The 27750-nt window shown below is 37.5% G+C and overlaps 1 protein-coding gene across 1 annotated transcript in view; it reads right to left on the bottom strand.

Annotated features, from left to right (window-relative positions):
• Positions 1-27114, bottom strand: part of LOC114841687 — a 178537-nt gene extending 151423 nt beyond the window's left edge. The window contains exon 1 of the mRNA XM_029126756.1: positions 27073-27114. Coding sequence (XP_028982589.1) covers positions 27073-27088 — 16 coding nt within the window. The 5' untranslated portion in view covers positions 27089-27114. The remainder of the gene's footprint in view (positions 1-27072) is intronic.
• Between the last annotated feature and the right edge of the window lie 636 nt (positions 27115-27750).

Raw genomic sequence — 27750 nt, 5'->3', positions numbered from 1 at the left:
CCCCCCCCATTGCTAATAGGTTTCTCCGTCGCTATGCCCATTGAATTTCGCCATCCCCAATCATCAGTTTCCCTCCAATTTCTTTCAACCCAGCGAGTTCCCTTGACTATTTATTTGATGAAGTTTTTTTCATCGCCTTATCATTTTCTGAACGAAAATTGGCCAATTTCCACATGGGGGGGATGTCGACTGAGAATAGTGTTTTTTATTGGAGAATCTTTACTCGTGCCGAGTAATTAGTTGCTTGATTTGTTCGATCCTACGAGATGAGGAATAAAATTTTCCGCCAAGGGGGACGCAAAATGCACATTTACATAAAATCTGACTTTGCGCCTACGACTCCTTTATTTTCCCTCCCTAGGTAGGGAATATACTATCACCAAACTAATACTACCAAAGGTTTTGAATGGTTTTGTTTTCGAATGGTTTATAGTACTTTGGTACCATTCAAAACCTTTGGTAGGCGACTAAGAATCTGAAAAAATAAACGTCAGAAATCACGGTCACGAGGGTCAGGAATAAAGCTCACAAAAAAGGGTAAAAACTAAGGGTCATGATGGTCAGAAATGAAAGTCAAAAATCAACGTCAAAAATAAGGGTCACGAGGGCCATGTTGTGTACAGAATTTTGAAAATCCTGACGATTTTATTCCAACTTTTATTCGGCTCTAAAGCTGTCGTTTAGCGGCTGTCGCGAGGCAAAATCGGTGGACATCAGCGCATTTTTGTACCCACACCTCCTAATCGCGCTCACCAATTTGCACGTGTGCCCGGGGAGTGATGGCCCAAGCATCCTCGTCGAGCGTATCGCAACACGGTGACGCTCGAAAAGAAGACAGTCACGGCTATATTGTCGCCGAATTAACATAATCATTGGCTCCTGCGTTATTCCTCTCGCTACCCCAACGCCGAGTTCGCTACCCTTAATCTTGGGCTCCCAACCGATCGGTAAACTATGCGGAGTGAAAACGAGTGATTTTCGCAGTAATAATTCTTTCAAAAATACACGTCAATTACGCCGATCTTCGTAGACGTGTTACGGAGCATATCACACTGAGAAAAATATCTGAAGTTCGATTTACAATAAGAAAATAGTTGAAGCATTTTGGTGAACGATACGATTTTTTTTGTATGCGGCACATAACATTATAGTAACTTCACGAGCATAATTTTTGCAAATAAAAATACAGTTAAACTAACCAAAGTTCAAAAGTAACCACGACAAATCTATCGTGAGCAGAACTATAAAATAGTTGCAATGACTACATTCTATTGTAGTAATTACTTCTCCGGCCATAGTTACCGTAACCCATGAAAAATTGTTGAGGACTTTTTAACTATAATTCGATGGTGATGGAATATAGTTAGAAGAATCATATTTTTCTCTCAGTGCATACACCTCGAGAGTCCCTAATTGGACTCATTTTATTTTGGTATTTTGAAGGCTTTCAACTTGTTTGTGAAATTCCAGTTTTGTGAAGTTAAAGTTTAGTGGACGGTACCTCATCATTTTTACTGTGAATATAAAATTACGAAAAGCGAAGACAAATTAGACATCAAAAATTTAAACACTCAAATCTTGAAAGAACTAACAAAAATCCGAAAATATATTTTGAGACTGAAACTTTTCTGGTGAAAATTTGGAATAATTTAATTTAAAATTTGGATATGATCTCTTGCGATCACGGCCCGAAGCAGACGATCCGAGAGGAGTCCAGAGGGAACTCGACCTCCAGTCTGGGATTTAATAATCAGCTGTAACCATTTAAATCGGGGTGAGCTTATTTAGATTTTTGTTAAGGAATAAAATCACCGACTTGCCTCAACGTGACGAAACTAAACCAAAATAACCGGGATCGAAAATATTGCGAAATGGCATCAAGGCCTATTTTCTCTCGCTCTCCTCAATTAACTACTGTTTTTCTTGAATTTTCTTAATTCTTACAATCCTATATATAAAATGATTTAATCGATATGTCAATTTTCATTTTGTGAAAATTTGAAAGATATCTGTCATTGGGTCAATAAATATTCTATCGGGGAATTTCGAGAATTTCATTCGACTTTAGACATAGTAATCAAAACCCAAAATATCAATGCCATTTAAAATATAATGAGATCTGACACGCACGAGACGACGCAAGGAATGTGTTCAACACTTTAAGGAGTCTCGTCAGTAATTTTCATAAAAATTAGGAAATGTGCCACAATGTGGAAAATTGGATAGTGTGATATTCAAGTAGTTCTAAATTAATTCTGAGAATCCGGAATAGGTTTATCATGTGGATAAAAAACTCAGAAAATAAAAAATAATGCTAATGCACAGGGTGGATAGACACCGCCTCAAAACAACAAAAAGCTAGCATGGACAATGTGCTGGGCGTCCAGACTCTGCACCTACCTCACTGTTTATGTTTGAACTCTTTACTCATGAAATTTCATCATGTTTTTATCTCTTAGTTATTTAGTTATTATTGAAAAACCACAGAATTTTTTGGAATAGATACTTGGTTATGTGGAAATGGCGGTAAGATTGGGCAACATCGCGGCAGAGCACTCGACGCGCATGCGCGAGATTCTGGTGCGGGTTATTTGGATGAATAAAACTCAATTGAGATTTTCTGGATAATAAACAATTGAATTTATTCAATAGGATGATGTTTTTTAATCACATTAGTTTTTCAATCTTATAAAACAAAATATTTGGTGAGGTAATTATTTTGGTGTTATCTTCTGCAAGTAATCTCCAATTTTTATATAACAGTCTACAATATTGAATGACCGAGGGTTGTAATTGATTTTACTCCTCAATAATTTTAACATTTCATCCTCGCCACCTCTGACAAAAGCATTTTTCAAATCATCCAAGCCAATACCCCCCTCAGCCATTTTTTTTCTCAAAGGCGAAATGATTCTGGGAGAAAACTCGCCGATTTTCCAATTAAAAAAAAAGAACAAAGACTCAATAGAGTATAAAAAAAGGCTCACTAGAGTATTAAAAAAAAATAGAGAATATTTCAAGATAAATTCAATTGATTGAGAAAAACTCATAAAAAAAAAAGTTCATTTCAGATAAAATGGATGTATGTAGAAAGTCTCTCTTGAAAATATTTTTTTTTGTAGAAATAAATGGAAATTGGTTTTTCAATTGCAAACTTTTGGCGAAAACCATCCTCACTGATGGGTGTTTTCACTCTGAATTGCCGAAAAATTGACACAGGAGTTCCCCTCGAAAAATACTGACACCATCTTTTCAATATCATTCTTATTCGCTATTGTTAACTCCCTTTCAATTTTTGTCGCTCTGTCGCAGCTCTCTCTAGCAATAGTCTCGATAACTGGGCCTACTTTTTTCTCGTAGAACTGGAAGGTGTTATAATAAAAGGGGGGAATGCTCAAGGGTGNCAACTCCCTTCCAATTTTTGTCGCTCTGTCGCAGCTCTCTCTAGCAATAGTCTCGATAACTGGGCCTACTTTTTTCTCGTAGAACTGGAAGGTGTTATAATAAAAGGGGGGAATGCTCAAGGGTGCCAATAGTTTATTGAATGGTTGGTTTCCGATTCCAGCATGAATACAACCTATAAAATTTAACAATCTATTAGTACCAACAGCGATTATTATTATTAATACCAACAGGGAAGAACAAGAATTTTTTATATTTACCTAGAACAGCTTGAAAATTTATCTCGAAATTCTCTTTTTTGCTATCTTCTCGGTCTGGCAGGCACTTGCTGGTAGGCACCCTCCGTATCTTCAAACATTCCCAACATTTGATAAATAAATATGAACCCAAGACCTCTTCTTCTCTCTGCATGAATATCCTTCAAAGACAGAGGATGATTGCATGCTTCACATACGACAGCCTCGCCCAATAACTTCAAATTCACAATGCGATTGCCAGTAAATGGCTCTGGGGACACTGATTCTCCTGGATCATTATCAGCAGATTCAAACCACTCATCAGCACTGTTCTGCTCTTCTTCATCTTGCGTGGAAACCCACAGGTTTCCTCCTACTCCTTCATTTTGTAATTTTCTTTTTTTCACTGGCACATCTCCGTTTTGTTCGTCGAGGATCGGCTGAACCACTTGAACTGTTCTGCCTTTATTATTCTTGCCAATGTGAACTTGAGATAACAGCTGATTTAAACGTTTTTTCTTGATGAATTTTCCTTTATATTTGACCCTGGTTCCCTCTGAATTTTCCATTGTCACAATTAACTATTGACGGCAGTTATTAATTATTTTAAAACGACTATTTTTTGTTGTTTACGATGAGCTGATATAACTTCTACTCCATTAGCACATAGCCACATGACACGATGATATTCAGGAAGGATATGTTTTTACCGACCGAATCAGTACCAACTCCTTGAAACTAAATCGCGCTGTTGCCAAGTTGACATCACTAATTTATTTCAATTTTTATAATTATAGGAAGATTTTCAATCTAAAAAATCATTTTCTGGCGAAGTTATTATCTCTAATAAAGTGAAAATAATTTATGTTGGGTAGTTTTTATCCAAGGATGCGAAGATCTTTCATCTCATTTTTTTTTTCTAGAAGTTGCAGCTGACTGTCGGCGTCTTTAATTTTTACCCCCACTCTATGCCCTAAAATATTACTGAGGAGACCCCTTAAGGTAGGATCCATAAGAAATCAGTCACGCAAGGACACTGTAAGTCGTTTGATAGTTGATTTAATTAATTTGTTAACGGTATAAAATAGACCTCCGTCTGATTTTATAACAGCCAAAAAATCTGAATCTTCGCCTTATCTAGAATATCTAAATATTATATTCCCAAGAATCACAGGGTAGCGGACTTGGACTTCAGCACAACAGACGATCACCAAAGTTAAGTAACATCGAGTAGGGTTCGGAATTGGATGGGTGACCACTCACCGATAATGTGATTTTTTTTTCTTTTTCTGCCTGTATAAATCGATTCTCATCATTGGGCATGCTTTCCCATGGCATAATAATAATGAGGTTAATAATAATGAGGATAATAATGAGGTTACTAAATAATCAAGTGGGTTTTTGATGGGTTGCAACCTACTCGTAACTTGTGAGGTAACTGCGTGACGTTTTCATGAGTTCCTTGTAGGTTGAAACCTATGTGAAACCGGTGACCATGTCGGTTGCACCGCATCGGTAACCGATGATAAACCGACGAAATTTCTACTCGGGCAATGCGAATTTCAAGGAGGGAGTGCGCTGGTGAAATCTGGATTATTGTGAGGAGCCCTGTCAACTATAGAGTAATAAAAGTCTAGGTATACACCGAGTAAAAAAAAATTTACTTGAGAGAAGTATTTATTTCTTCAATACCCTGTTTTTCCAGCCGATGCATTCCTAGGTAATCCTCATTAAGTTTCGATTATAATAATTATATTGCTCTAGGAGATGATCACGTTAATTATAATGTTGACTGAATTCCCTGAATAATTATTAATATTAAAAAATTAATCGAAATTCTTCCGTGTAGAAAATTAGAAATTCAGGAAACATGAATAATCATTGGAGAAGTTAATCCAAGGTCAATAATTGAAACCTAATCAGACTGGCCTGGGAATGACTCGATTAGAGAAATACAATTTTGAAAAAATAAAACGTTCTCTCAAGTAAACGAATATTTGGCAAAAATAATTTTTGTTCTCAGTTTATGTATGAAGTCCACTTAAGGATAATCGGGCGAAGAGGAAATGTAGGAGGTGAGGCGGAGGGATTTCTATTGTTTTCCTGCAGAAAACCAATCGCTGAACAGAAAAATTTCCCATTTAGATTCAAAACTCAGACAATCCTACGGAGTATCTCCTCTAAAAATTATTTTTGGAGCTAATCAAATTTATTTGTAATTAGGTTTTTATTGTGAAAATAACAATAAAATTGCTCTGGATATGTTTTTCATAAACCATATTCTAAATTTTCTTCGCCCAAACCACTTTAATTCGCTTTATTCGAAAACTGCGCCCACGTTATTCGGCAACTGGGGTGGGTCGGTTTTGGATATTTGAAATCTGGGTTCGGAGCACTATGTTTTATTTTCGCTAATATTCATCTAATTCCTAACTTTTTAAATCAAAATCAAACATTTCTTTGTTGGAAAAACATCCGAGTTGACTTCTAAAAGTTAATATTACACATTTGACGGGAAAAGACACGGATAATCCGATATTAATGGGTGGGTACCCCTTAATCATTCGAAAACTGGTGTCACCACGGTACTGAATTTCAGACCCAAGTGCCTTGATTTACTACTACTACTACTACTACTACTACTGAGAATTAGAATAGAACTTATTCTTTGATTCTCAGAGAAATTTTATTGGAATTCTAGTTTGTGTCTTTGAATTTCTCTACCCTGGAGTACTGAAATCCAGAAACTGTTACTGAAAATCAAAAACTTTTTTTCTGTGTGGAATCAAGAGCATCCAGGTTTTCGAATTAATAACACTTTTGGTCTTGAATTAATAAATCCTCTAGCTGTAAAATCAATCCAGTGATGGATATAAACCCTTTGTTATGCAAAGGATTATAAATCACCTAATAACGTGACTCAATAAAATCCGAATGTTCTCAATTTCAGCATCTAAAGGTTATTAATTGGCCTGAAGAACTTTTTTTACTCAAAATACGAATTTGTTTTCGGTATTGAACTGTAGTGATTTTTTTGCTCAAATTGAGCAAACCGTTCTGTTGAAAACCTGTTGCATTTTGGTTGATTCCCAGAATGGCATCGAAGGGGGAAAGTGCAGTTTAAGAGATTGTTCACAAATTATACCGGCGATGTAGGCCCGAGCCAATTCAATTTATTAACGATAATTTAGATGGACCATACAAAAATAAATGAACGAACTGTTGAAGTACGGGTTGAGTTTGTAAATCGATAATTATCCTTGACAATTTGCTCAATTCTGATTTTGACCAATCAGAGTGCAGTATTCGGGGTCAGGTGACGCGTTTCACACTGATGATTTCTCCGGCTGCAGGAAAATTATTAGACTGATAATTTTTCTGTAGTCTGTCAATTTTTTTCTACGAATTTGACAGATATTCCTCACATTTTGGTGAAATTCGTCCCGTAACCCCGAACACTGCACCCTGATCGGCCAAAATCAGAATTGAAGAAATAGTCCTCCGAATACCCCTCGACCTTCAAAATTTCTATTTCCTGTAAGTTTTTCTGCATATCAACGACCGGGATCAGTTTTGCAGATTAAAATCTGACCCCAATCGTTGCTATGCAACAAAACATTTCGGAAATATCCGATAATTTTGGAGGTCTTGGAGTATTATAGCTGATATTTGTCTGATAATGTTCCTTGAAGCACTGGCCAGTTTGCACAAAAGATTGAGTTGAATTTACCGGTGATGTTACACTAATAAAATCGATGAATTTCCAGAGATTGAAATTGGTGAATAACCAGTTAACTTTACCCTGATAATTGTCCGATAAAAAACATTGAATGGTCTCTTCATTTTGACTAGATAATTGACACGGATGATAGAACGATATTGATGATGTTATACAAGCGATAATTGACTGGATAATTTCACTACATACTTTAAAATACTTGATGACCAACTGGGTAATTTTACTAGATAATTCACGGTGATTTACACGATGATTTTACTCGATAACTTTTGCATAATTCCATCATATTAATTCGGAATGATTTTCGGTGAATTACTGGTTTTTGAGGAGAGAGATGATTGTCGATAAATAGCTTGACACGACAAGTGTCGATGAATAACATGTTGTATCTCCGGGAGGCGATGAGAGACTATGTTGTGTCCACGAAGGATGACGAGTATCTGCCTGTAAGTCGAGTAAAAATTATATATTTCGGCTCTTTTCGATGAGTTACCATTTGACCTACATAATTGGGTCATGCGATTAAAAGAGTCCTTAACATATTTTGAACAAGTTCCTTATTTTTAGTACAATATTTTTTTTGAAACATGAATTTCTGAAAATGAGTACCTCGATCCTAGGAACTTGAAACTTTCTTCCACTGTGATTTGCCTTTTTGAAATTTCTATTATACAGGGTGTCTCATTTGAAACAGTACGGCTTGACATATTTCGTAGGAAAGGAAGGACAGCAAAATTGTTCAAATAAAAGTTGTAGGGTTATGATGGACAAACTCAGTGCTGATAGAATCTAGCCCCCCCCCCCCTCCCAAGTGGGAATTAGATAAGCTGATGATGGGATCAAGCTTATACGAGCCTTGGTTCGGAGAGGCTCGGTGACACAAGCTTGGAGCAGGCTTGATCTTAGCGTTCACTTCAGCCTGAAATGAGGGTGATAGATTGGGCTTTTGGGTAGCCTTAATTCAGGCTTAGTTCAGGCTTGGAGTATTGAGGCTAAATACGGAAAGGTTCACTCAAGGCTCAACCCAGGTCACTTTCTAACCAATTGTTACCTTCCTCGTCAATAATTTCATATTTATCAATGAAGAAAAGTCTCTCTATCCAGTCAATAGTTATTACCGTGACCTCCCGTCAAACCAACCGAGCTAGATCTGGACGAGGCTTGCGGCAGCCCTTGGTAAGAAAGGCTTTCCAAATTTCGTTAAAAAAAATGAATTAATTAGTTTTTGATTCATTGATATATAGGAATACAAAAAAAAACAGTTATTAATAGTTGAAATGGAAAAACAAATACAATACACGCCCAGTACTTCTTATACCAAAATGAAATCCTATATTTCAACAATTGTCCGAACGGCCAAGTGGATAAGGCATCGAACTAGAGATCAGAAAGACTTAGTATCGAATCCCGGCGGGTGCTTTTTTATCATTCCATTTGATAATGGACGTTATGGAATAATCAGCAATAGTTAAATAATACTAATAAATATAAATAATGAGATAATATTTTGAAAAACAATGATATTTGGTATGTCGAGGCGTGAATGAACCCTTCCTCCCAAGCCTCGTCACCCAGCCTGAGAACGTCGTTATCATTTCAGGGCTCAATGAGGTCCGATCCAAGCTGGGATGCCAGTCCTTATCCAGCATTTGTGAGCCTTGGTTCAAGGCTTGACCAGCCCGGTTTCCTTCATCAATTCCTACCTGGGCCGTTGCTTATGTTTCTATGCTACGAGCATGAAGTCAGTTTTCTGAAATGGCAACAGCATTTTTCATCCCTTGAAAAGTTGGTCGTCTTGCCGAGAGAAGTTCAACCATACCATATTTTCGGATGAAGTCACCGTTTTCACATGAATAACCGTACAAAAATCAAATGAAAGGGATCTTTATTTCGACTATCTTACAGGTTTTATTCCACATACTGTACACATATCTTCGTGTAGATGTCACGAACAGTCATTGCAGAAGATTTTCAACGTTACCGCCATTAACAGCAAGGCACAACTCCAGCCAGCGTTATAAATTTCGAACAACAGATCGAAGGACTTCAGGGGAAATAGTCGCGATTGCATGTCTGATCCGTCTTTGCAAATCCGCAGGGGTTGTGTTGCGTAAACCCACAAATAAAAATCGAGTAGTGTGAAGTTAGGAGATCGAGGTGGCCGCGGGACAAAACCACCTCGACCGATCCAACTATTGGGGAAAATAATGTTTAGATGATCTCTCACAGACGGAGTGAAGTGCAGCGGTGTAACGTCTAGCCGGAACGATGCCCGCTGTCTAGTTGCTAACATAAAATAATAACATAATAACATTCCAGGATTCAAGCGTGGCAAGGTATTCCAAGTAAAAATATTTCCCTTTCATTTGATTTTTGTACGATTATTCATGTAAATACGATGACGTCGGTGTACCTCCTAGTACAGAAACATGAGCAGCGGGGGCCTTGATTCAATCTACAACTTTTATTTGAATAATTTTGCTTTTCCTCCCTTCTTATAAAAAAAATCCAGCCATACTGTTTCAAATGGCACACGCTGATATTAGCTATCCGCTCCGTTTAGGGTTATTCACAAAACGTTTGCTACATTTAAAGGATAATAATCCCTAAATCTTACAAAAATTAAAAATCATCGTACTCTAATCAAATATATAAGACAGGAAACTATCATCGGAAATTGGATCCTAATGAACGGAGATTCCTTTTATCTGTGGAACTATCACGATAGATCAAGTCTCAAAGAATGCTGATGGTCATCATCAGTACAAATAAACGCGTGTAGGAAAAAAAAAATATGACAGGTTTCAAGTCGATCGGTTTCTTCGGGAATTGATGAATGTCGTCGCACCAATCGTGTCGAACTGCGGGGGTCGAGCACCGGTGAAACTGAGAGGGCTCACAGCGAAAAGAACTCTTTGTCCATGATGCATAAATGAAGAATGTCCTCCGGGCGACTTTGAGCTACGAAATCTTTTTCTCAAGGTTACGAACGAAAACATGCAAATTCTCAGGTAATTTAATACTCCCTAAAGTATTACGTGATATGTTGAGAATTTTTTATTAGATTTTAATTGATACCAGGAACGTGGTTATGCTATTAGTCAGCGAATGATGAATCGAGTGGTGATTTGATGGATGGTCTCTACCTTTTTAAATTGGTCGGAATATTATAATCATCATTTCAATGAAATTAATTCTCGCTGGGATAATTAAAATACAAGACGTAATGATAAATTTTGAATACACGAGAATTTATGTATATTGTTCATTATTTACTCTTCGTTTTGAAATAATTATGAAAATCAAAGAGATTTGAAGTATAATTACTGATGCTAATAACAACTGTAGCAATAATGAATAACACGTACGTCCATCCATTATGAATAGAGTAGTATAAATTACAATTACCCAAAGTTTGCATAACATCCGACATATTCCATTCATACAAAAAATACAAAACGAAAATATGTGAAAAAATGTACAGATGAATGCTCTCAACATAGTATTTACCCTATCAAAGATGAAAACAATAAGAGCCCATTGTCAGAGATATTATTTTCCATACGATTTTTCAAGGAAATCCCAAAGATATGAGATTCGAGCAAAGTACTTCGACGACAGGAAAAATACTGAGTTTCATGAAATATTGTGCGCGTGAATAAACTCAGCCCCTTCAACAGTTTGGAATGAAAAATGCGAATATGCATTACCACTTTTACGGAATATGTCGTATGATATTTCAACGAGAGGCCTTTTCCTTGCTCCCATTCGAGTTCGGCTTTGATCGTGTCAGAAAATAGCAATAAATTTGAGAATACGGTACTCAAAGATTTTCCAACAGCAATCTTTATGAGCATCCATATGCCGTGTCATTGGATATCAAGTATTTTGATCACATCTTTCGCCGGAATAATTCTTTATCAACATGTTCAACATATTCTACGTTAAACCAGACATTATAGGAACTAATGAATCGAAGTGAATCAGGAAAACCTCAGAAAAGTAATCACCATGGTAGAAATTATGAGAGGCTCATTTCTTCATTTTATCAAGATGAATAATTATGAACTAGTTCAGAACGATTATTCTTCACTAGAAAATCATTAATCTTCCACTAATTGATTTTAATTCCTGCGAATAATCTGAATATTATGACTTTCTAATTTACAGAATTTGAGATTAGAACGAACACAAATACATCAGTACCGCAAATTCAAGACACACAGCTTATTGATTTCCTTGAATCGAATTGAATTGAAATTTTGAAATGTGAAAAAAGTTCTTGAATTGAGAGCGTTTACGTTTTTAAACTTAAAATATTCGGAAGAGATAAAATTCTGGAATAACTGAATATAGACTTCTTAATTTTAGAGTCACTAGATGTTTGGGCACTTTTTTGCATGTGTTTAATGCCCGTAGAATTACCAATAATTGAGTGCAGGTGTTAGGTGATATACTTTGCATAACAGAAGATTTATAAACATGAGTCGATTGAACCTAAAGCAGGAAAATCATAAATTCAAGATCGAGAATGAGCTAATTTATAAATCCAGATGTTTTATTATTAAAAAACCCCAAAATTTTTATTCTCAGAACTCAAAAGTTCTGAATTCTAGAACCCAAATTTTTTTAGAATGACAGAACATTTCCCAGAATTTAAATATAATTATAGTAGATTTAAGTGGAAACAACTGACCGTTTTAGCTTTTTTTCTATGATTTTTGCGGAAATTTTCTTTAAAAAAATGAAAATTTAACTAGTTGTCATGATTTTTCTCTCATCAGATTTCAATACGACAGATTTTTTAAATTGAAATTTTTTCCTAGAAACTGGAAACTTCGTTCTTTGTAAGAATATCACCATGACTGCACGGAACTTCGAAATGCTGTTCATGATGAAAGATTGATCATCATCTTTCCCTATTTTCGTCCATGAAAAATTTTAAATAGCCAGAATGAGAGGAGAAGAGTCTGACACATGAGTATACCTGGTTGTCAGACAGCCACCTGATAAATAGTCTTTGGCTGCCATCTGAGAGCCATACTCCTCGTCTGTATCATCCTTGGCATTGCCATTTTTAAACAGATAACAAATGATCCTCACAATAAAGCGTATTCAGAACGAAGCGTCGCCCAGGTTATCGTCTCCGGCGCGTATTATCCTGTCTCATTCTGCATCGTGGAGGAAGTACTTGCGTGTCGACTGAATCTACCTTCCCTCGCTCCCTAATTCATCCCTTTCACAATTTTCTTTCCATTCACACCTCTTTATGTACTCTTCTTTTTATTTTCCTAAACAGACTGCTTTGAAAATGGGCAGCATCAGTATCATTCTTTCATTTTTCAAATGAGTTTTATCTGATTTCAATTGAAATGACTCTCATTTTAACTGAATTTTAACTCAATTTTAACACAAATTGAAAATTTCCATAGTCGCTAAATTTAACAATGACTCGACAACTTTTGTTCATTGACCTCTATATACCACAGTGAAATGAAATACTCTTCGATACTGAATCAGCATCAGTGTTAACGGACGACCCTCTTCCTGTACATACAATTAAATCGTGCAATTGCACCCAGACGCGCACTTTATCCATCTATCTCTCTCTCTCCCTCTCACAAGCATACACATCAACAAACCCGACAGAGCTCGAATTTACAATAAGCGCATGATAATAATAGATTGCTCCCCTAGCTAAAATCAATCAACCATAGTCGATGCAGCAAAATTCACCGTGACATCATTAACAATAGAAGTTAATGCACAATGTTCTCCATCCAATGGTTTTGGTTTGTTGGTGAATCTGAATTTACTTTGAAAATTATCGATATTGTGCTCTATTTCAAACATACTATGAACGTGATAAAAGTGTGTCTGTTTATCCGCATGGATCGGTGTTAATCATTAATTTAGTAGTATTATGAGACGCTGCACCTTACAGCAATTGAGGTTTACTTATCTTCATTGAAATTTGAAAAATCATAATAATTGGTAATTTACATTTTTAGTTGACTATGAACTAAATAATTCACAATATGGAATTGTCAATGGACTATTTAGTAAATATTTCTAAATTTCATGGAAGTATTATAAAATAAGTCATTCGGAATTTGAATATTTAATTACTGATTAATTTAATAATTAAAAAATTGATGAGTAATATTAGCAATTGACTAATTTAAAACTAAACTTTAATTAAAATCTATAATTATGCCGATATCTCGATGTTAATTATAAGGGTCATGACTTATGTAGCTCGACCAGTTTGTAACTCATTTGTCCCTTATAAGGTGTTAACGACATTGAATTGTCCAAGCCTGGCCGGGCATGACTGGTTGAGAACCTATCAGTAACCTAAATAGGAGTCAAAATCGAGTGTCAGAAATAAACGTCAGAAATAAAGGTCACGAGGGTAAAAAATGGGTGTAAAAAATGGACGTCAGAAATAAGGATCACAAGGGTCAGGAATGAGACACGAAAAAGGGTCAAAACTAAAGGTCACGGGAGTCAGAGATGAGGGTCAAAAATAAGGGAATAAGAATAGTGTAGACACCCGCGTTAGGTCTTTACACTTCAGAATTAACGCATTGACTGGTCAGTGAAGATTCTAAAATTATTTTTTATATCTCCAATAAAGGTTTAAGATGCAAAAGACACTACCCCTTAAGTAGGCTGTACAGGCACACCCTTCCCTAGACATTGAACATAACGCAAATCATCAGAGAATTAAATCACATGCGAAATTTTGCATAAACAAACCAATTTAAATTCAAATTAATATGTAAACTGGAGTCATTACCAAGTACAATGCTCAATGAATAGCAAGACTAGAGTAGGGGAAGGGATGAATCGCAGGCATCTCGGTAGTTGTAACTACTTCTACCTATTCCCTACTAAATCCAACTCCTTATTCTGCGGTTGGTTGCCACAACTCGATCGTCAAAACTGGGTCGTCACCCCCAGCCCTCCTCTCATGAGAGAATACTGTAATCACTTGAGAAATAAACCTAGTTGGGAGTGTTGATGTATATGCTCAGTCGTTTCTCATTGACCTAGTACTCGGATGAATGTCCTTTGACAACTTATTCGGGTCGGATACTAGTTTATTGAGAATACGCTCTACCTGAATGGTACTCAATGTGAATTTGAAACTCAGTTTAACTTGATGCCATATATTTAGGTATTGTCTTTCAATGTGCAGGGGGTTGGGTAATTGAATTTTTACATTTATGTTCTTGTAAGTCAATTGAGTTTGAAATTTGGTGATGTGAAATTCCAAAGGTAAATGTTCGGCAGAGTCGACAATATTTGATAGGATGTATTTCATCGGAAACAATTGTACTGTTAAAACTTTTCGTCTGAATTTTTTGTATTAAATCCCGAAAATTTCTATCATGTTTAATTTCCACTGAAATTTCAGGAAAGCTTATCATTTAAAAATGAAATAGGGGAGGGTAGGGCAAAAGGGACCAGGCGGGCAAAACAAACCCCCAGGGCAAAACGGACCACTGACAGAAAATCGATAATTTTTGTTTTTGCTTTCGAATGGAGCAAATTCGCAGTCATTTGTGGTTTGAGGTGATTAGCAAATCTGATCAAACTGCGGTTCAATGACACTTGTCTATAAAACCCCTGTGACGGTTACGATCTCAGAAACTCACTTTTAATTCAACACATTCATCACATTTCTGTCAGTGGTCCATTTTGCCCTACCTTCCCCTGTTCCATTGATTTTCTGTTCGAATGATCTGAAAATCGTTAAAGTACTTGATTTTTCAAGGCAATTAGTCCGTGAAAATTCGGAAAAATCTGGAAAATTCCGTAAAAAATTGAAAATTTATGTCATTTTGTTTCTGAATATTCATGTTCCACTGAAAATTCCATCACATTGTGAAATTTCCGTCCCATTGCCACTGAAAACCCATGAATTTCCTTGAATTCTATCTAAAACTTCAAATTCCATAACCATTTTTTCCTTCAATGGAATTCGATATCACTCTCACGAGAATTACCACATTTTCCATGAAATTTTGAAAAATTTCTAACAGTCCAGTCATCTTCTGAAGGTTCTAAGTACTTTTGGCCTAGCAAAAGCTCCAATTCTACTTTAGGTACACGAAGAAAAGTGAATGGTAGGGGTTAGTTTTATATGGTAAAGGTTACCATAAATTATGGTAAAAGGGTTGCTAAGTCAATCTCAATAGTAATTTTTACTATGTTCAACAGTAAAGCGTACTATGTTGTATAGTAATCAATACCATTCGAACACGGTAGGCATTACTATACAATATAGCAACGACAACCATGATTATAGGAGAAATTACCATGTGGATAGTAATCAGTACTATTTATATATGGTAATCTCTTCTTTTCTCGATATCGTAGAAAATACTAAAAATAGCCATCAAGGCACAATTAAAATTGAATTATCGGTTACTCATCAACAAGTCTTGTCTCCCTGGTCCAGCTCTTAACAAGAGATTAGAATTAGATCCAAATTATCGTCATTTTCTGCCAGTTCTCCCGTCCAATCGATCTGTAGATATTACAATAGTAAGCTCTCTCAATTATTTGGGACATAATATCAGGAAAAACGTAATATTGATGATGCCGACCGAGGCTGGTCCTCAATTACATTTGATCAATATCGTAATCCTAGAGCCAAATAATCAAGTTATTCTTGTTACTCAACAATTACAAGAATACTCCTTTGAAAGACATTTCCAATCCTATGAAATTGATATAAATGATAAGAGGTGGTCGACATTGACATTTCGACAAATGAAATTTTGTATCCTATCGTATATAGCTACCTCCGGGAATGGAAAGCAATACGTTCCGAAACGTTGGGTCTAAATTCTCACGCAAAGTTGTTGAGTTTAATTACTCACATTTTAATTTTTTAAATAATTTTTATAGCACCGTAATGCCAAAAATTCTTCCAATGATTAGATAAAATTTGGGGCAAAAAATCCCACTATTCTGTAGATATGTATATTCTGATATTAAAATACTGATGTAGATATGTTATTGTTAAATATGATCCTTACAATATTCGATATGATTAATCTAGGTATATTGATGATTATTGATAGGAAAGAATCCCACATTATAAGAAAGTACTCTGTAATTATTAAAACAGCGTCGAAACCAAATACGTTAAATATAAATATATATCACCGACGGCGGTGGCTGTGTGGTTGGAGTGAGGGATTGCCATGCGGGAGACCCGGGTTCGATTCCCGGCTGGGGGGGCCAAAATTTGTAACACTCTAAATCTCACGGTTTCATTGTCGAGCGGGAGTCTCGCAAGAGACGCCTGTACCTGGGCAGGTTTTTCCCTCAAATGAGGTTTTCCCTTGTCCTTCGGCGAATGCGGTACAGGGGCTTGGGGGGTGGAAAGGGATTATCATGTCAATTATTGGCGTTTTTGTATTCACCCTTCTTCATTCCAATCTGGAGTCTGCAGTCTGTACGTGAAAACACCATTCAAGTTTTTCAAATGAGATCAACAGAAAAGAAACGATAAAGCAAAAAAAAATTCCTTATGAGATGATAAAGCACCCTAGTGGATCCATACAACGAGCACTGAATTTGGCGATATTCAGGTGAATGTAATCTTGAATTATAATTTACCAGAGAAAATAGCGGAATTTGGCGCTCCCTCCTGATGCCAAAAAATCTGAATTCAACTTTGATATAGGTCTTCTGAAAAATTGATACCACTGTTCATGAAAATTGAAGCATTTCTGAAGTTGTAATTACTATAAAATCAGTACGATCGGCGTAGAGATTCGATCTATTGATCAGCTGGCAATTCCATAGTTAATGAAAAGATGTAGTAGCCCCTGAAGAAAGCTATATTTTATATACATATCTACTGATGAAAAGCATAAAGATACATTGGATACAACAACTAACTTCTTCATCACCCAATAAAGTCCGGGGAAAGAATAGTGAGCAGCCATGGGAGTGTCACTAAAGTGAACGAGAAAGATAGAATGAGATGGTAGCTACAGGTAAATTAGTTATCTGCTTTTACTGCTGAGAGGGTGGGTTGGGCGACACGAGCATGATAAGCGCCAGCTTGCAACTTTGCAACCACTCGTCCTTCTCATGCGCTCTTTAAATTTTATTAAGAGACAAGGTGACTAATGCACATGGGTTTATCTGAATAGCGTTTCAAGGAATGAAATACAAATAAAGTTTGAAGCTATTTATCTTGCCGGATCACACCACCCGGGATTAAAATAAATTCTAGAAAATGACGAGGAATTCATTACAAAAATTCTTATGACACCAAGCATAGTATAACAGAATTGAATATGCAACAAATTCCCCTTTTGTCTCTCTCCTATTCGTAAAGTCTTGAAAATATCTCCCTTTTTCACTCCACAATTAAGGGCCACGAGGGTCAGAATAAGGGTCCCGAGGGTCAAAATAAGGGTCATGAGGATCAGAATAAGCGTCATGAGGGTCAAAATAAGGGTCACAAGGGTCAGAGTAAGAGTTTTAAAAAGGGTCAAAATGGGGGTCAAAAACCAAGGGTCAGAAACTAAGGGTCACCAGGAGCAAAATAAGGGTCATGAGGATTATAATGCGGATAAAATTATGGATTCAAATGAGGGCGACAAGGGTCACAAGGGTCAAATTCAGGATCATGGAGGCTATATGGGGATCATATGGGAGTCATATGTTGATATATGATCCACATATGACGACCGAGTTATGGGATTGGCGAGCGGAACGAGCAGAGGGCGTAATATTTTAAATGAATTATTCTTTGAAATCACATAAACAATTTATTTAATTCAAATAACTAAGTATATTTAGTGATAAATAAATTTTCTTAATATAAGAAAACTGTTTATTTCGTATAAATAAAGAATTTATTTGGATCAAATAAAGATTTTTTACTAGTAAAAAAACATTGATTTAATGGAAACAAAACTTTGAACAAAATTTGTTATTTAATTTGAAAAAAAAAAATTTATTTGGTACTATTTTAAATCAAATGAATCATTTTCCTGGGTGCACGAAATGTTAATAGCGTTGAATCGAAATTGTCCATTGAAGAGAGCATTTCTCGAAGTAAAAATATACGTTCTGAAAAGTGATGTCAGACAAATTTATCGCTAACCGTAACATCCAGGATCAAATGCTGTTCATAATTTTCGCCTATGCCCGGCGGTGTCTTAATGAGGAATTCTCAGTTGTCCCTGGCGGTGTTAAATGTCTATTGCACGACCCGCGCCGAAGCTCCCATACTAGACTATGAAGGGAGTAACAGAGAAAGGTTAACACGCTCGTGATCTAGCATAATACGTCCGCAATTTCGATGAATGGAGCTAATTCAATAGGAGCTCTCAAGCACGCCTTTAGGTCTACCGCTCTACTCCGCAGCCCAGGCCCTCTCGAGGTATTGGACGAGACCTTAGAGCTGAGTGTAGACCTCAAGGATTGTCACTCAGTCAGACATTCGATCTTCATGATCCCCGTTAGCGACTCTCCGTCAAAAGTCATGTTCTCCAGCGTCATCGGTGTCAACGAAGACATTAACCATCGAAGACTACCTCACAGATCCGTAAATAGCCCCACCGGACTATGGAACAGATAACCCAGTCAATTAAACGTGATTCATGTTTTTTCGCCTCCCTCATCCTTTTCAATATAAAGCTGCTGGTCTCTGCACTATAACGATGTGCTGAATGCTCCGCGCGAGTGCTTCATTAAAACAAACTGCATTATTTTCCATTCACGGCTGGCAAACAGTCGGATCACGCCTCCGCGTTTGGAAGCACCCGCAGCATCTCTCTGTACTTCTCCTTTAGTTTTTTTTCATTTCCCCTCCAACGATGAATGAGACTAACGGGCATTGTTAAGGTTACCTGTGAGGGCTCGCCAGACAACGCCATTGTTTCCTTATTCGCCTTTGCCTCTCATCCACGGGTTTTCTCTTCTATCTTCTCGTTGTACACGTTAACTCAACTAACTTCCCCTCAGCCATTTCCGATTCGTCAAAGATTTCCGTTTTCCTTCCTCCAGGAGTTTGAGAGATTTATAACAAAGAGAAAATCTCATCCAATATATTTCATTGTGTTCACATTCAAATGCTACAGCTACAAATGATTTAGCACTATAACAGTTGGATTCACCAGTTATTTTTATTAGGATTAAATACTCGTACAATGAGTATCACACATGTGAACCTCGACTTCTCGCACCCCCCCCCCCCCCCCCTCCTGCCGTCACCAAATTCCACACGCGAATAGCGCGTCATTGAACGCAAAACGGTCGTTTGACGCGTTTCCGATCAAGTACATTACGATGGGACGGCATAAGGCCAATTAACGTACCACCGCTCCCCAATATATTCTGCACGTTCAGTCGCATTGCCAGTGGAAAGGGCCAGCTGAACTATTCATGCGTCTCTTTCTGCCAGATTTTGTGTATTTCAAATTTTTTTCATTTTTTTTTATTTCACCTGTTTTTTGTTTCTTTTCCAATGGTGATGAGGACACGAATGGTTTGGCAGAGAACTCCGTTGGAAGGGCATGGGTGTTGCACGACTGCATACCCCACTAGCGCCATTGTCGGTCGTTACGTTGAACCAGGTTGCGACGGATGTTACGCTGGCATAGACAATCGATGTAGCCATCAGTTGCAGTTTGCATAGCAGATATGACCGGGCCACGATTGTTATTGACAAATTGTAATAACGGTCATCGGTCATGACGTGTGACACGGTTTTATGATTCCCCGCGATCCACACACCCTCACCCTCACCTTTACTCCGTGATCCCCTTCACAACTGGCTAACATGTGATTATCCACATTGTGTTTAACGTTCAACGCGATCTCGGGCTTTTCGATGGTGTTGGAGACTCAATAATTATGCAGTTTTCTGTTGTTTGAGGGCAGATCGGGGCAACATGAGACCCCCGTAAAATTTGGGATTTTACACAAATGATTGATTTTTCTACAGTTAGTAATAAAATATCCCATAGTTAGTACATTTAACATCGTTAGTACGTTTACAACTTATTATTTTTCTCCCGTTTCGAGGCGCTTCTGAACCGCAAAATGATCCGTGGAGGGGGATAACGATCACATGAATGGCTAAATTCAAACTCCCGCCATTTTAGTTTATTCATGCAATTGTCGCCCCCCTACACGGGTCATTGTGCGATTCAGAAGCGCCTCCAAACAGGAGAAAAATCAGTATATTTCGTCATTAGGCCGAAAAAAAATTTTCTGGCGAATATGAGGTTTGCAAGGCCAGCCGAAGGCGAGGGCTGCAATCATATTCGTCAGAAAAGTTTTTTTTTGGCGATTCACGGACGCGGAGCGAAGAATTCTGCGGTTCGCTCCGCGTCCGTGAATCTCTGCCTACGGCCGTCATGACAAAAAATATTGTTTGTCATACGGCCAAAAAAAACTTTTCTGACGAATATGATTGCAGCCCTCGCCTTCGGCTCGTGCGGCAAATCTCATATTCTCCAGAATAGTTTTTTTTTCGGCCTAATGATGAAATATACTAATTTTTCTCCTGTTTCGAGGCGCTTCTGAACCGCACAATGACCCGTGTAGATGGACGATAAATGCATGAATGGTAGACTAAAATGGCGGGAATTTGAATTTAGCCATTCATATTTCGTCACTAGGCCCGATAAACCGCGATTTTAACCTCGCTTCGCTCGATTGAATCGCCATTTTCGGACCTAATGACAAAAAATATTGTACGATCGACGGCCGTGGGAACTTTTCTACCTCATTAGATTACAGAACTCGCCTTCGGCTCATCCTATAACCTCATATTCACCAGAAAAGTTGCTCACGGCCTAGTGTCGAAATGTACTATTTTAGATGGAGAAAAACGCGCAAAATCGCTGCCCTGAATTAGCGCTCGCCCGCCAACCGAGTCAACTAGATCGGTTAGCACGTCGCCGCCATTATTATTTTACCGTTTGTAGGAAACAAAGTTTGAAAAAAAAGATTAATTTTGGGTTTAGAGGAACGCTTGAACGTTTAATGAATAGGAAATGGTAATACTGGCAGGAAAAAAGTGGCGATTTAATGCAAAAAGTTGATTTGATTTCATGACTAAATGGGATTTTTAGAGGTGAAACACGGAGATTCTAAGCAATCCGAATTTTTAAACTTTTCTGATACTTGATCGATGCGAGTATGAACGAAATAAAAACTGTCAATAAATAAAATATAGTTAAAAGTAGGCATTGTAATTTTTTCAGATTTTTATGTCATAGGTGCCCAGAATCATGCGATTCTAACCTCGCTTCGCTCGGTAGAATCGCGGATTCTGGGCCCTATGACATAAAATAGTATACGAAACTCGTGCTTAATGGTGTTTTTTGACTGGTGGGATTGTAAAACTCGCCTTCGGCTCGTTTTACAACTTCCCACGAGCCAAAAAACCCATTACGCACTTGTTGCGTAATATACTATTAATGACTCACATGTCATTGAGAAAAGAAAAATTCGAAAATGGGCGGCGCGGTGCTCATTGAGCCAGTTCAAGAGGTTTAAAGTATAAATATCCTATAACTCAAATTTTGAAGATTACAATCTGAAAAAATTGTAAACGGAAGTTCACAAGAATAGCATTCTATTTGGTTAGGTTAGCGCTCGATTCTTAGTCTAGTATTATTGATAATAATAAATTAATAAATGCCAAAATAACCATGACCATGACGTAGTTTGATCCTCGTGAGGTTCAACGGGAGAGATTCTTAATTATTTCACTCGATTTATGATCAATCGGCTCTTGTCCTTAAAATTTCATAGACAACCGACTAGTAATTCTTAGAAGATGAATATTGAATGCGATTTAAGCGAAACAAGACTGAAAAATTTCAGATTTCACAGGAAATTCCAAATTTCCAATTGGAAGCAGCATTAAGACAAGAATTCCTCAACTTAATGGAATTCGCTACGAAAAAATGAATATTTAGGGTTAAATAACGCTAAATTTCCAATTAATTGAAAATTCACGATTACGTTTACCGAAAATTTCCTGACTTCTATTAAGTTTCGGGGAATAATTAAACTTACATTAGCAGTTCTCATCGATTTTCCGATGAGATTCTGAATTTTCGATGACGAAATTCCTTGAAATTTTAGTGGAACTAAAACGTGATAAAAATACCCTGAAAGGTATCGGAAATTTAGAGCCAAAAATTTTTCAAGTGTACAAAAAAAATCAAGTCATGATGGGCTTACAAAAATTCTTAACTATAATATGAAATACACGAAGAGAAATATTCAATAAAAATTACACATCTTTTCCGTAATCTGGAGCGTGATGTGGTTGTAGGAAATTTTACGGAACTGCCACGTAATTTTTACCTAAAATCACGGAATTTTTCTAGAGCTCTTCATAATTTTTAACTGAATCTCCTGTGAAAAATTACGATATGGTTACTCAAATTTTCTGAGTCGATTCCGTAATTGGTGAGCAAACTGTGAGTTCCGTAATTTTTACTAAATATTTCTCTCCGTGTATCTGCGTGAGATATAAAATTTTCTCATTCCCATAAAAATTAGAATACTGCTCATAACGACGATTAGAGATTGTCTTGAATACAATTTTTTGTTTGTTATTCGAAAATTTATTTTCCTACTTATATGATCTGTTGAACGACGTTACATCGAAAAAAACTGAATTTATTTGTCTCATTGAAAAAGTAAAAAAAAGAGGGGTCTCGTTTTGCCCCGGTCTCCTCTATTGGGCTGTAGTCGAAGGGCATGAATTCTTCAATCGTTGCTGAAGGATTATTTACGTGGCCTCACCGCGACCCTCCTTGTATCATGCACTACCCAGTAGCACAGAAAGAGTCTTCTGAGGCGTCTTCACAAGGCCATAAACTACTCGTAAACACCGACTCCAAGGTATTTAGTGGGAACGTGAGAAATGATGCAAAAAGTAAAAAGGCCAGTGGGAGAGCACTGATGGCCTTAGTAGACGTTGATTACGTACACGCACAGAGAGAAATTTGGTATTCATAGTCCCTTCGTTCGACGTCTGTGATTGGACTGTCGGCCGTTGGTGGTGGTTCGTTCAGTGGTGATGCCAACAATGCCTATTTGTTTCGTTAGATTACGGAGGGAATCAGGGAGACGTCTCAATTATAATATCAAAGAATAGATGCCAAGTATTTGTACGTGACGATGGGGCGAGCATTTAATTAAAATCTTGGAAAATGTGGCACCAAAGGGACTGTCGATCCTCGTGACATAGAGTGAGATCCTAAATTCGAGGATCGCTTGAGCTTCGAGTTGCAGAGGTAGTGGTGGCATACCCGCTCACTTGAATGGGGTAAATCAGGACTCGGAGATTCCCCGAACAGGAAGCGTGGATTGGCGCGGGTTCACTTCGTGTCACGTAGGAGACACAGGAAAAAGCCAGAGTCCCCTATTCCTCCCCACTTACGCTTCACTTGCCCTTCGCTTCAGTACCTTGGGAATTCAATTACGCCATAGAACAATGCCATTCGCGAGTGGTAATGAAGAGAATCCTGAATCCCCACGATTTTATTCGTTGCTTATCGAATTTTCTATTCTATTCTTTTCATCTATTCTAATCAAGATTTCCTCTTCATTCCAACATTGAAAGTTGTTGGAGTATTTTTGTAGGCAAAATCGATAATGCAGAAGCAAAACGGAATGGAGACGAAATAGCCATCAGCACACGTGCACCTAAAAGCAACCAAAAAAATCTTCAAATAATACAATTCCTTTGACTGTCAAACTGAATGGTATAATTCCGTGGAAAAAACGAAGGGTACTCCATACAGGAGGACCGCACAGCTGACCATGCGTTCAGTGCTGAAAAGTATGAGTGACCAATGATATCCGTTCAAAAAGCGTAAACTCATTAAAGCTCTATTTGATCTTCATGGCATTTCTCTAGAGTTCCCAAGGGTAGGTTTCAACGAAAAACGCAGAAATTTACTTCAAGAAACGCCTACACCATGGAAATACGCATACTAATATCCTCTCTTTCTTCCGTTTTTTTCACAAAAACCAACATAATTAGTTGATTAACAAAGGTATCAAAAAACCGCCATCATCGAAACTCCATCTCTAGATTTTCCCTCGCATTTTTAATTTCACAATTTCCTCTCATCATTTTTTTCGGAAAAATATAAAATCATACGAAAACTAGTTTCAGTTTTATCGCAGTGCTCCGACGATGGCAAAAATGGCACCACATAAGTGGAAATCATATATAGAGTGGATGGGAGCCGTCCTTTCGCCCCATGTAATAACGTAGCACGTAGACGAAAAATATAACTCTGCGAAACGACACTTGAAATTATTCGAATTAATGCAAGTGTATTGTCCTTTCCCCTTCGTGTTGCCGTGACGGGGGGGGGGGCGTCGTTCCACCGTCGACCGAATTCTCATTTGCCGGCGAGGAACATAAAACCAAAGTGAGGGATGTAATCAACTTACTGGGAAAGTGTATTCAGGCTTCAACAAATAATCAATGAAAACTGAACTAATGTCTTTGGCGCGAAGCTTTTGGAATCACTGCCTAATATCAATCTAATCCTCCATGTTCTGACCCGCGCCGAGGAAGTTGGTTCTGTCTTTACTGATTTTTTTATTGAGACCTGAGTTGGCTTATTCCCATTAATTTCTGTATTTTTTCCAGTTTTTTCATGGAAGTCGTATTTTTTAAGAAAATTGTCTTCTTCATTTCCAGGAGCAATCAAAGAAAAATTTTCCTGGGCCCAGTATTTTTTACCAAAATAATTATTTTTATTTTTGTTTAATTATACTACATGAAACATCCAATGGATATAACGAAATTAATTGCATCTAGTACAACAAATAGTCTAGCAAAAACACTGAAAATCCTATTCGTACGATTGCGTAAACGCAATACAGTAGACTCTCGTTATAGTCGCATTCGTTATAGTCGCATTTCCCCTCATATCGATTTTTTCGAGCTCGAGCGCTTCCCCCACTCCGTACCACCTCCGAGGTGTGGATTTAAATGCCCCTGTGTTTTCTCGGAATGGGCTTTGTTTTGCATTTCTAAGAAATTCGGGAAATAAAATTTAGGAAAAATGAATTTGCGAGAGACAAATTCAGTTCACTCTTGACTGTCACGAAGAGAGGGTCTTTGCAGTGGTGCATAGCCTTGCTTTTTATTTGAATGAAGTGAATAAATTTTGGAGTGTATTGAACAAAGCGATGTTATTAATATTTTTATTAATTTTATTAATTTACTAAAAGTGTTCAACGCAATTCATTTTGTTAATTTAATAAAAGTGTTTAATGAAAATAATTTTTATATTTAATAAAAATGTTCAATGCAAATTGAAGAGAAAAATAATTGGAGTAAAATTTATTTTCTTATCGCTCCCAATTCCCGGAATTTAGGCTTACCGTGAGCGCCTGGTGGGGGAAGAGAAATACAGTCCCATTCTCAGAATCGGCTGCCCCTACAGCCTCGTGAGTGCGACTATAACGAGAGTCTACTGTAGTTGTCTCGGTTAAATGTGTTAAGTTCTCTGTGTGAATTTGGATAGTGTTTGAATGGATGGATCCTGCGATAGTTTCCCAATCTACCATTCATGCCACGTAAATTGCAAGCCTAACTTGTTTGGCGGTTTTAGCGGTATTTGATTAGTTGAGTGAATTTCCAAACTGCTTTAGAGACAGACGAACGAAAGCACACAGGGAAATAGATTGCGTTGCTTAACGACGAATTACGCCTTTGTGAATTCTTTATTCTTCCCGGCATATATGTTAACATATTCAGCTTCAAAGGTTCTTTGAACACTTCACTTCCTTTTTCAGTTGCTATACGAAAAATTCATGAAAACGTTTGCAGGTCATCCATGGATTACGTAACCTAAATTCTATGATAATGCAGAAGGTATTCTCTGTGTAGTGCGTAAAAACCGTGTCAGGGTGTCAAAGTCAATGTCTTGTTCAGTGATATCTTTATATTATAAAAATCCAAATCGACTTCTGGTGATAAAAATGTGGTACTCGAAATTAAGACTCCAAAATTAAGGGTCAAAATACGGGTCACGAAGGTCAGAATAAGGGTCACGAGGGGCAAAGTAAGGGTTATGAGGGTCAGAATATAGATAGCGAGGGTCAGATAAAAGGTCAGAATAAGGGTCACAAGGGTCAGATTACGGATCATAAGGATCAGATTAAGGGTCCTAATGAAGGAAACAAGGATCAGATTAAGGGTCCAAATAAGGGTCATGGTGCTCAAAAAACCAGGTCACCGAGGTCAAAATAAGGGTCAAGAGGGTTATTATGAGGGTCAGATTAAGGATCTGAATAAGGGTCACAAGGGTCAGAATATCTCTATATTATACAAATCCAAATCGACTTCTGTTGATGAAAATGTGGTACTCCAAACGAAGACTCCAAAATTAAGGGTCGAAACAAGAGTTACAAGGGTCCAAATAAGGGTCATGGGGTTCATATGGGGTTGCCAAACGGAGCGAGCATGGGCGTAGCCCCCTAGTTATAATTATATAAATATTAAATATAATTCTCCATAAGGAGTTCAGAAGGACAGTTGGAACAAATGAAAAAAAGTGAAAATCAACAAATAGTAAATTGGGATGACAGAAATTGATCGCGATCTTCTTATTACTCGACGGAAAAATATGATTCAATGGATAAATTGGGTCTTACCTTGCGAGTAGTTCATGTCCTTCGCTCATTCACCTCGTCAACAGACTCCTTTCCGGAGTTCTCTGATCCACAATTTACGTCAGCATCTGAAATAATAATAAAAATTCCCACTCATTAAACGCTCCGCAACAGCGAATAGAATCAAAAATATTGTAATTGGGTGAGGAAAAATGCATATTTTTTATCACTCCAGAGGAATAGAAACTGGCCCATTTGGAAATTCGTGGTTAACGACCGAAACGATTTCACGGACGATAGCAAAAGCGTATAAAATAAAGAGAAGAAGGCTCTATCTAGATATTCCTGGTTGCGGGAGGGAGAGGAGCAGTGGTTCAGCGATGTTCGCGTCGGGTAAATTAGTTCCGGAAACTATTTCGAAGCCGCATTAACGTCCGGCTTATAATCTACTGCCATTCGTATAGCGCTTCCCAACTCTCAACGTGAGCGCGTGAAATCCTGATGCGGGTGGCGGGGAGGGAGGCGAGTTGGTCTGTTCCTTAATGACGAACGGAATGTCGTCTAATTAAATCGAATTATCGATTTGGAGGCCTTGGTGCACTGCATATAGTGTCGATATCGCGACCACCTGCCATCCAAGGCGTTTAACCTCGAAACTTCCGACATTAAAGAGAGAAGGCATGTCGAGATCTCAGTGCAAACGATTGTGGTCAAAGCATT

This window comes from Diachasma alloeum, unplaced genomic scaffold (assembly GCF_001412515.2).
Source record: "Diachasma alloeum isolate Michigan unplaced genomic scaffold, Dall2.0 Dall_scaffold_00184, whole genome shotgun sequence".
NCBI classification, from domain to species: domain Eukaryota; kingdom Metazoa; phylum Arthropoda; class Insecta; order Hymenoptera; family Braconidae; genus Diachasma; species Diachasma alloeum.
Note: the sequence above shows the minus strand (reverse complement) of the source record. Positions and strands in the feature narration are given on the sequence as shown.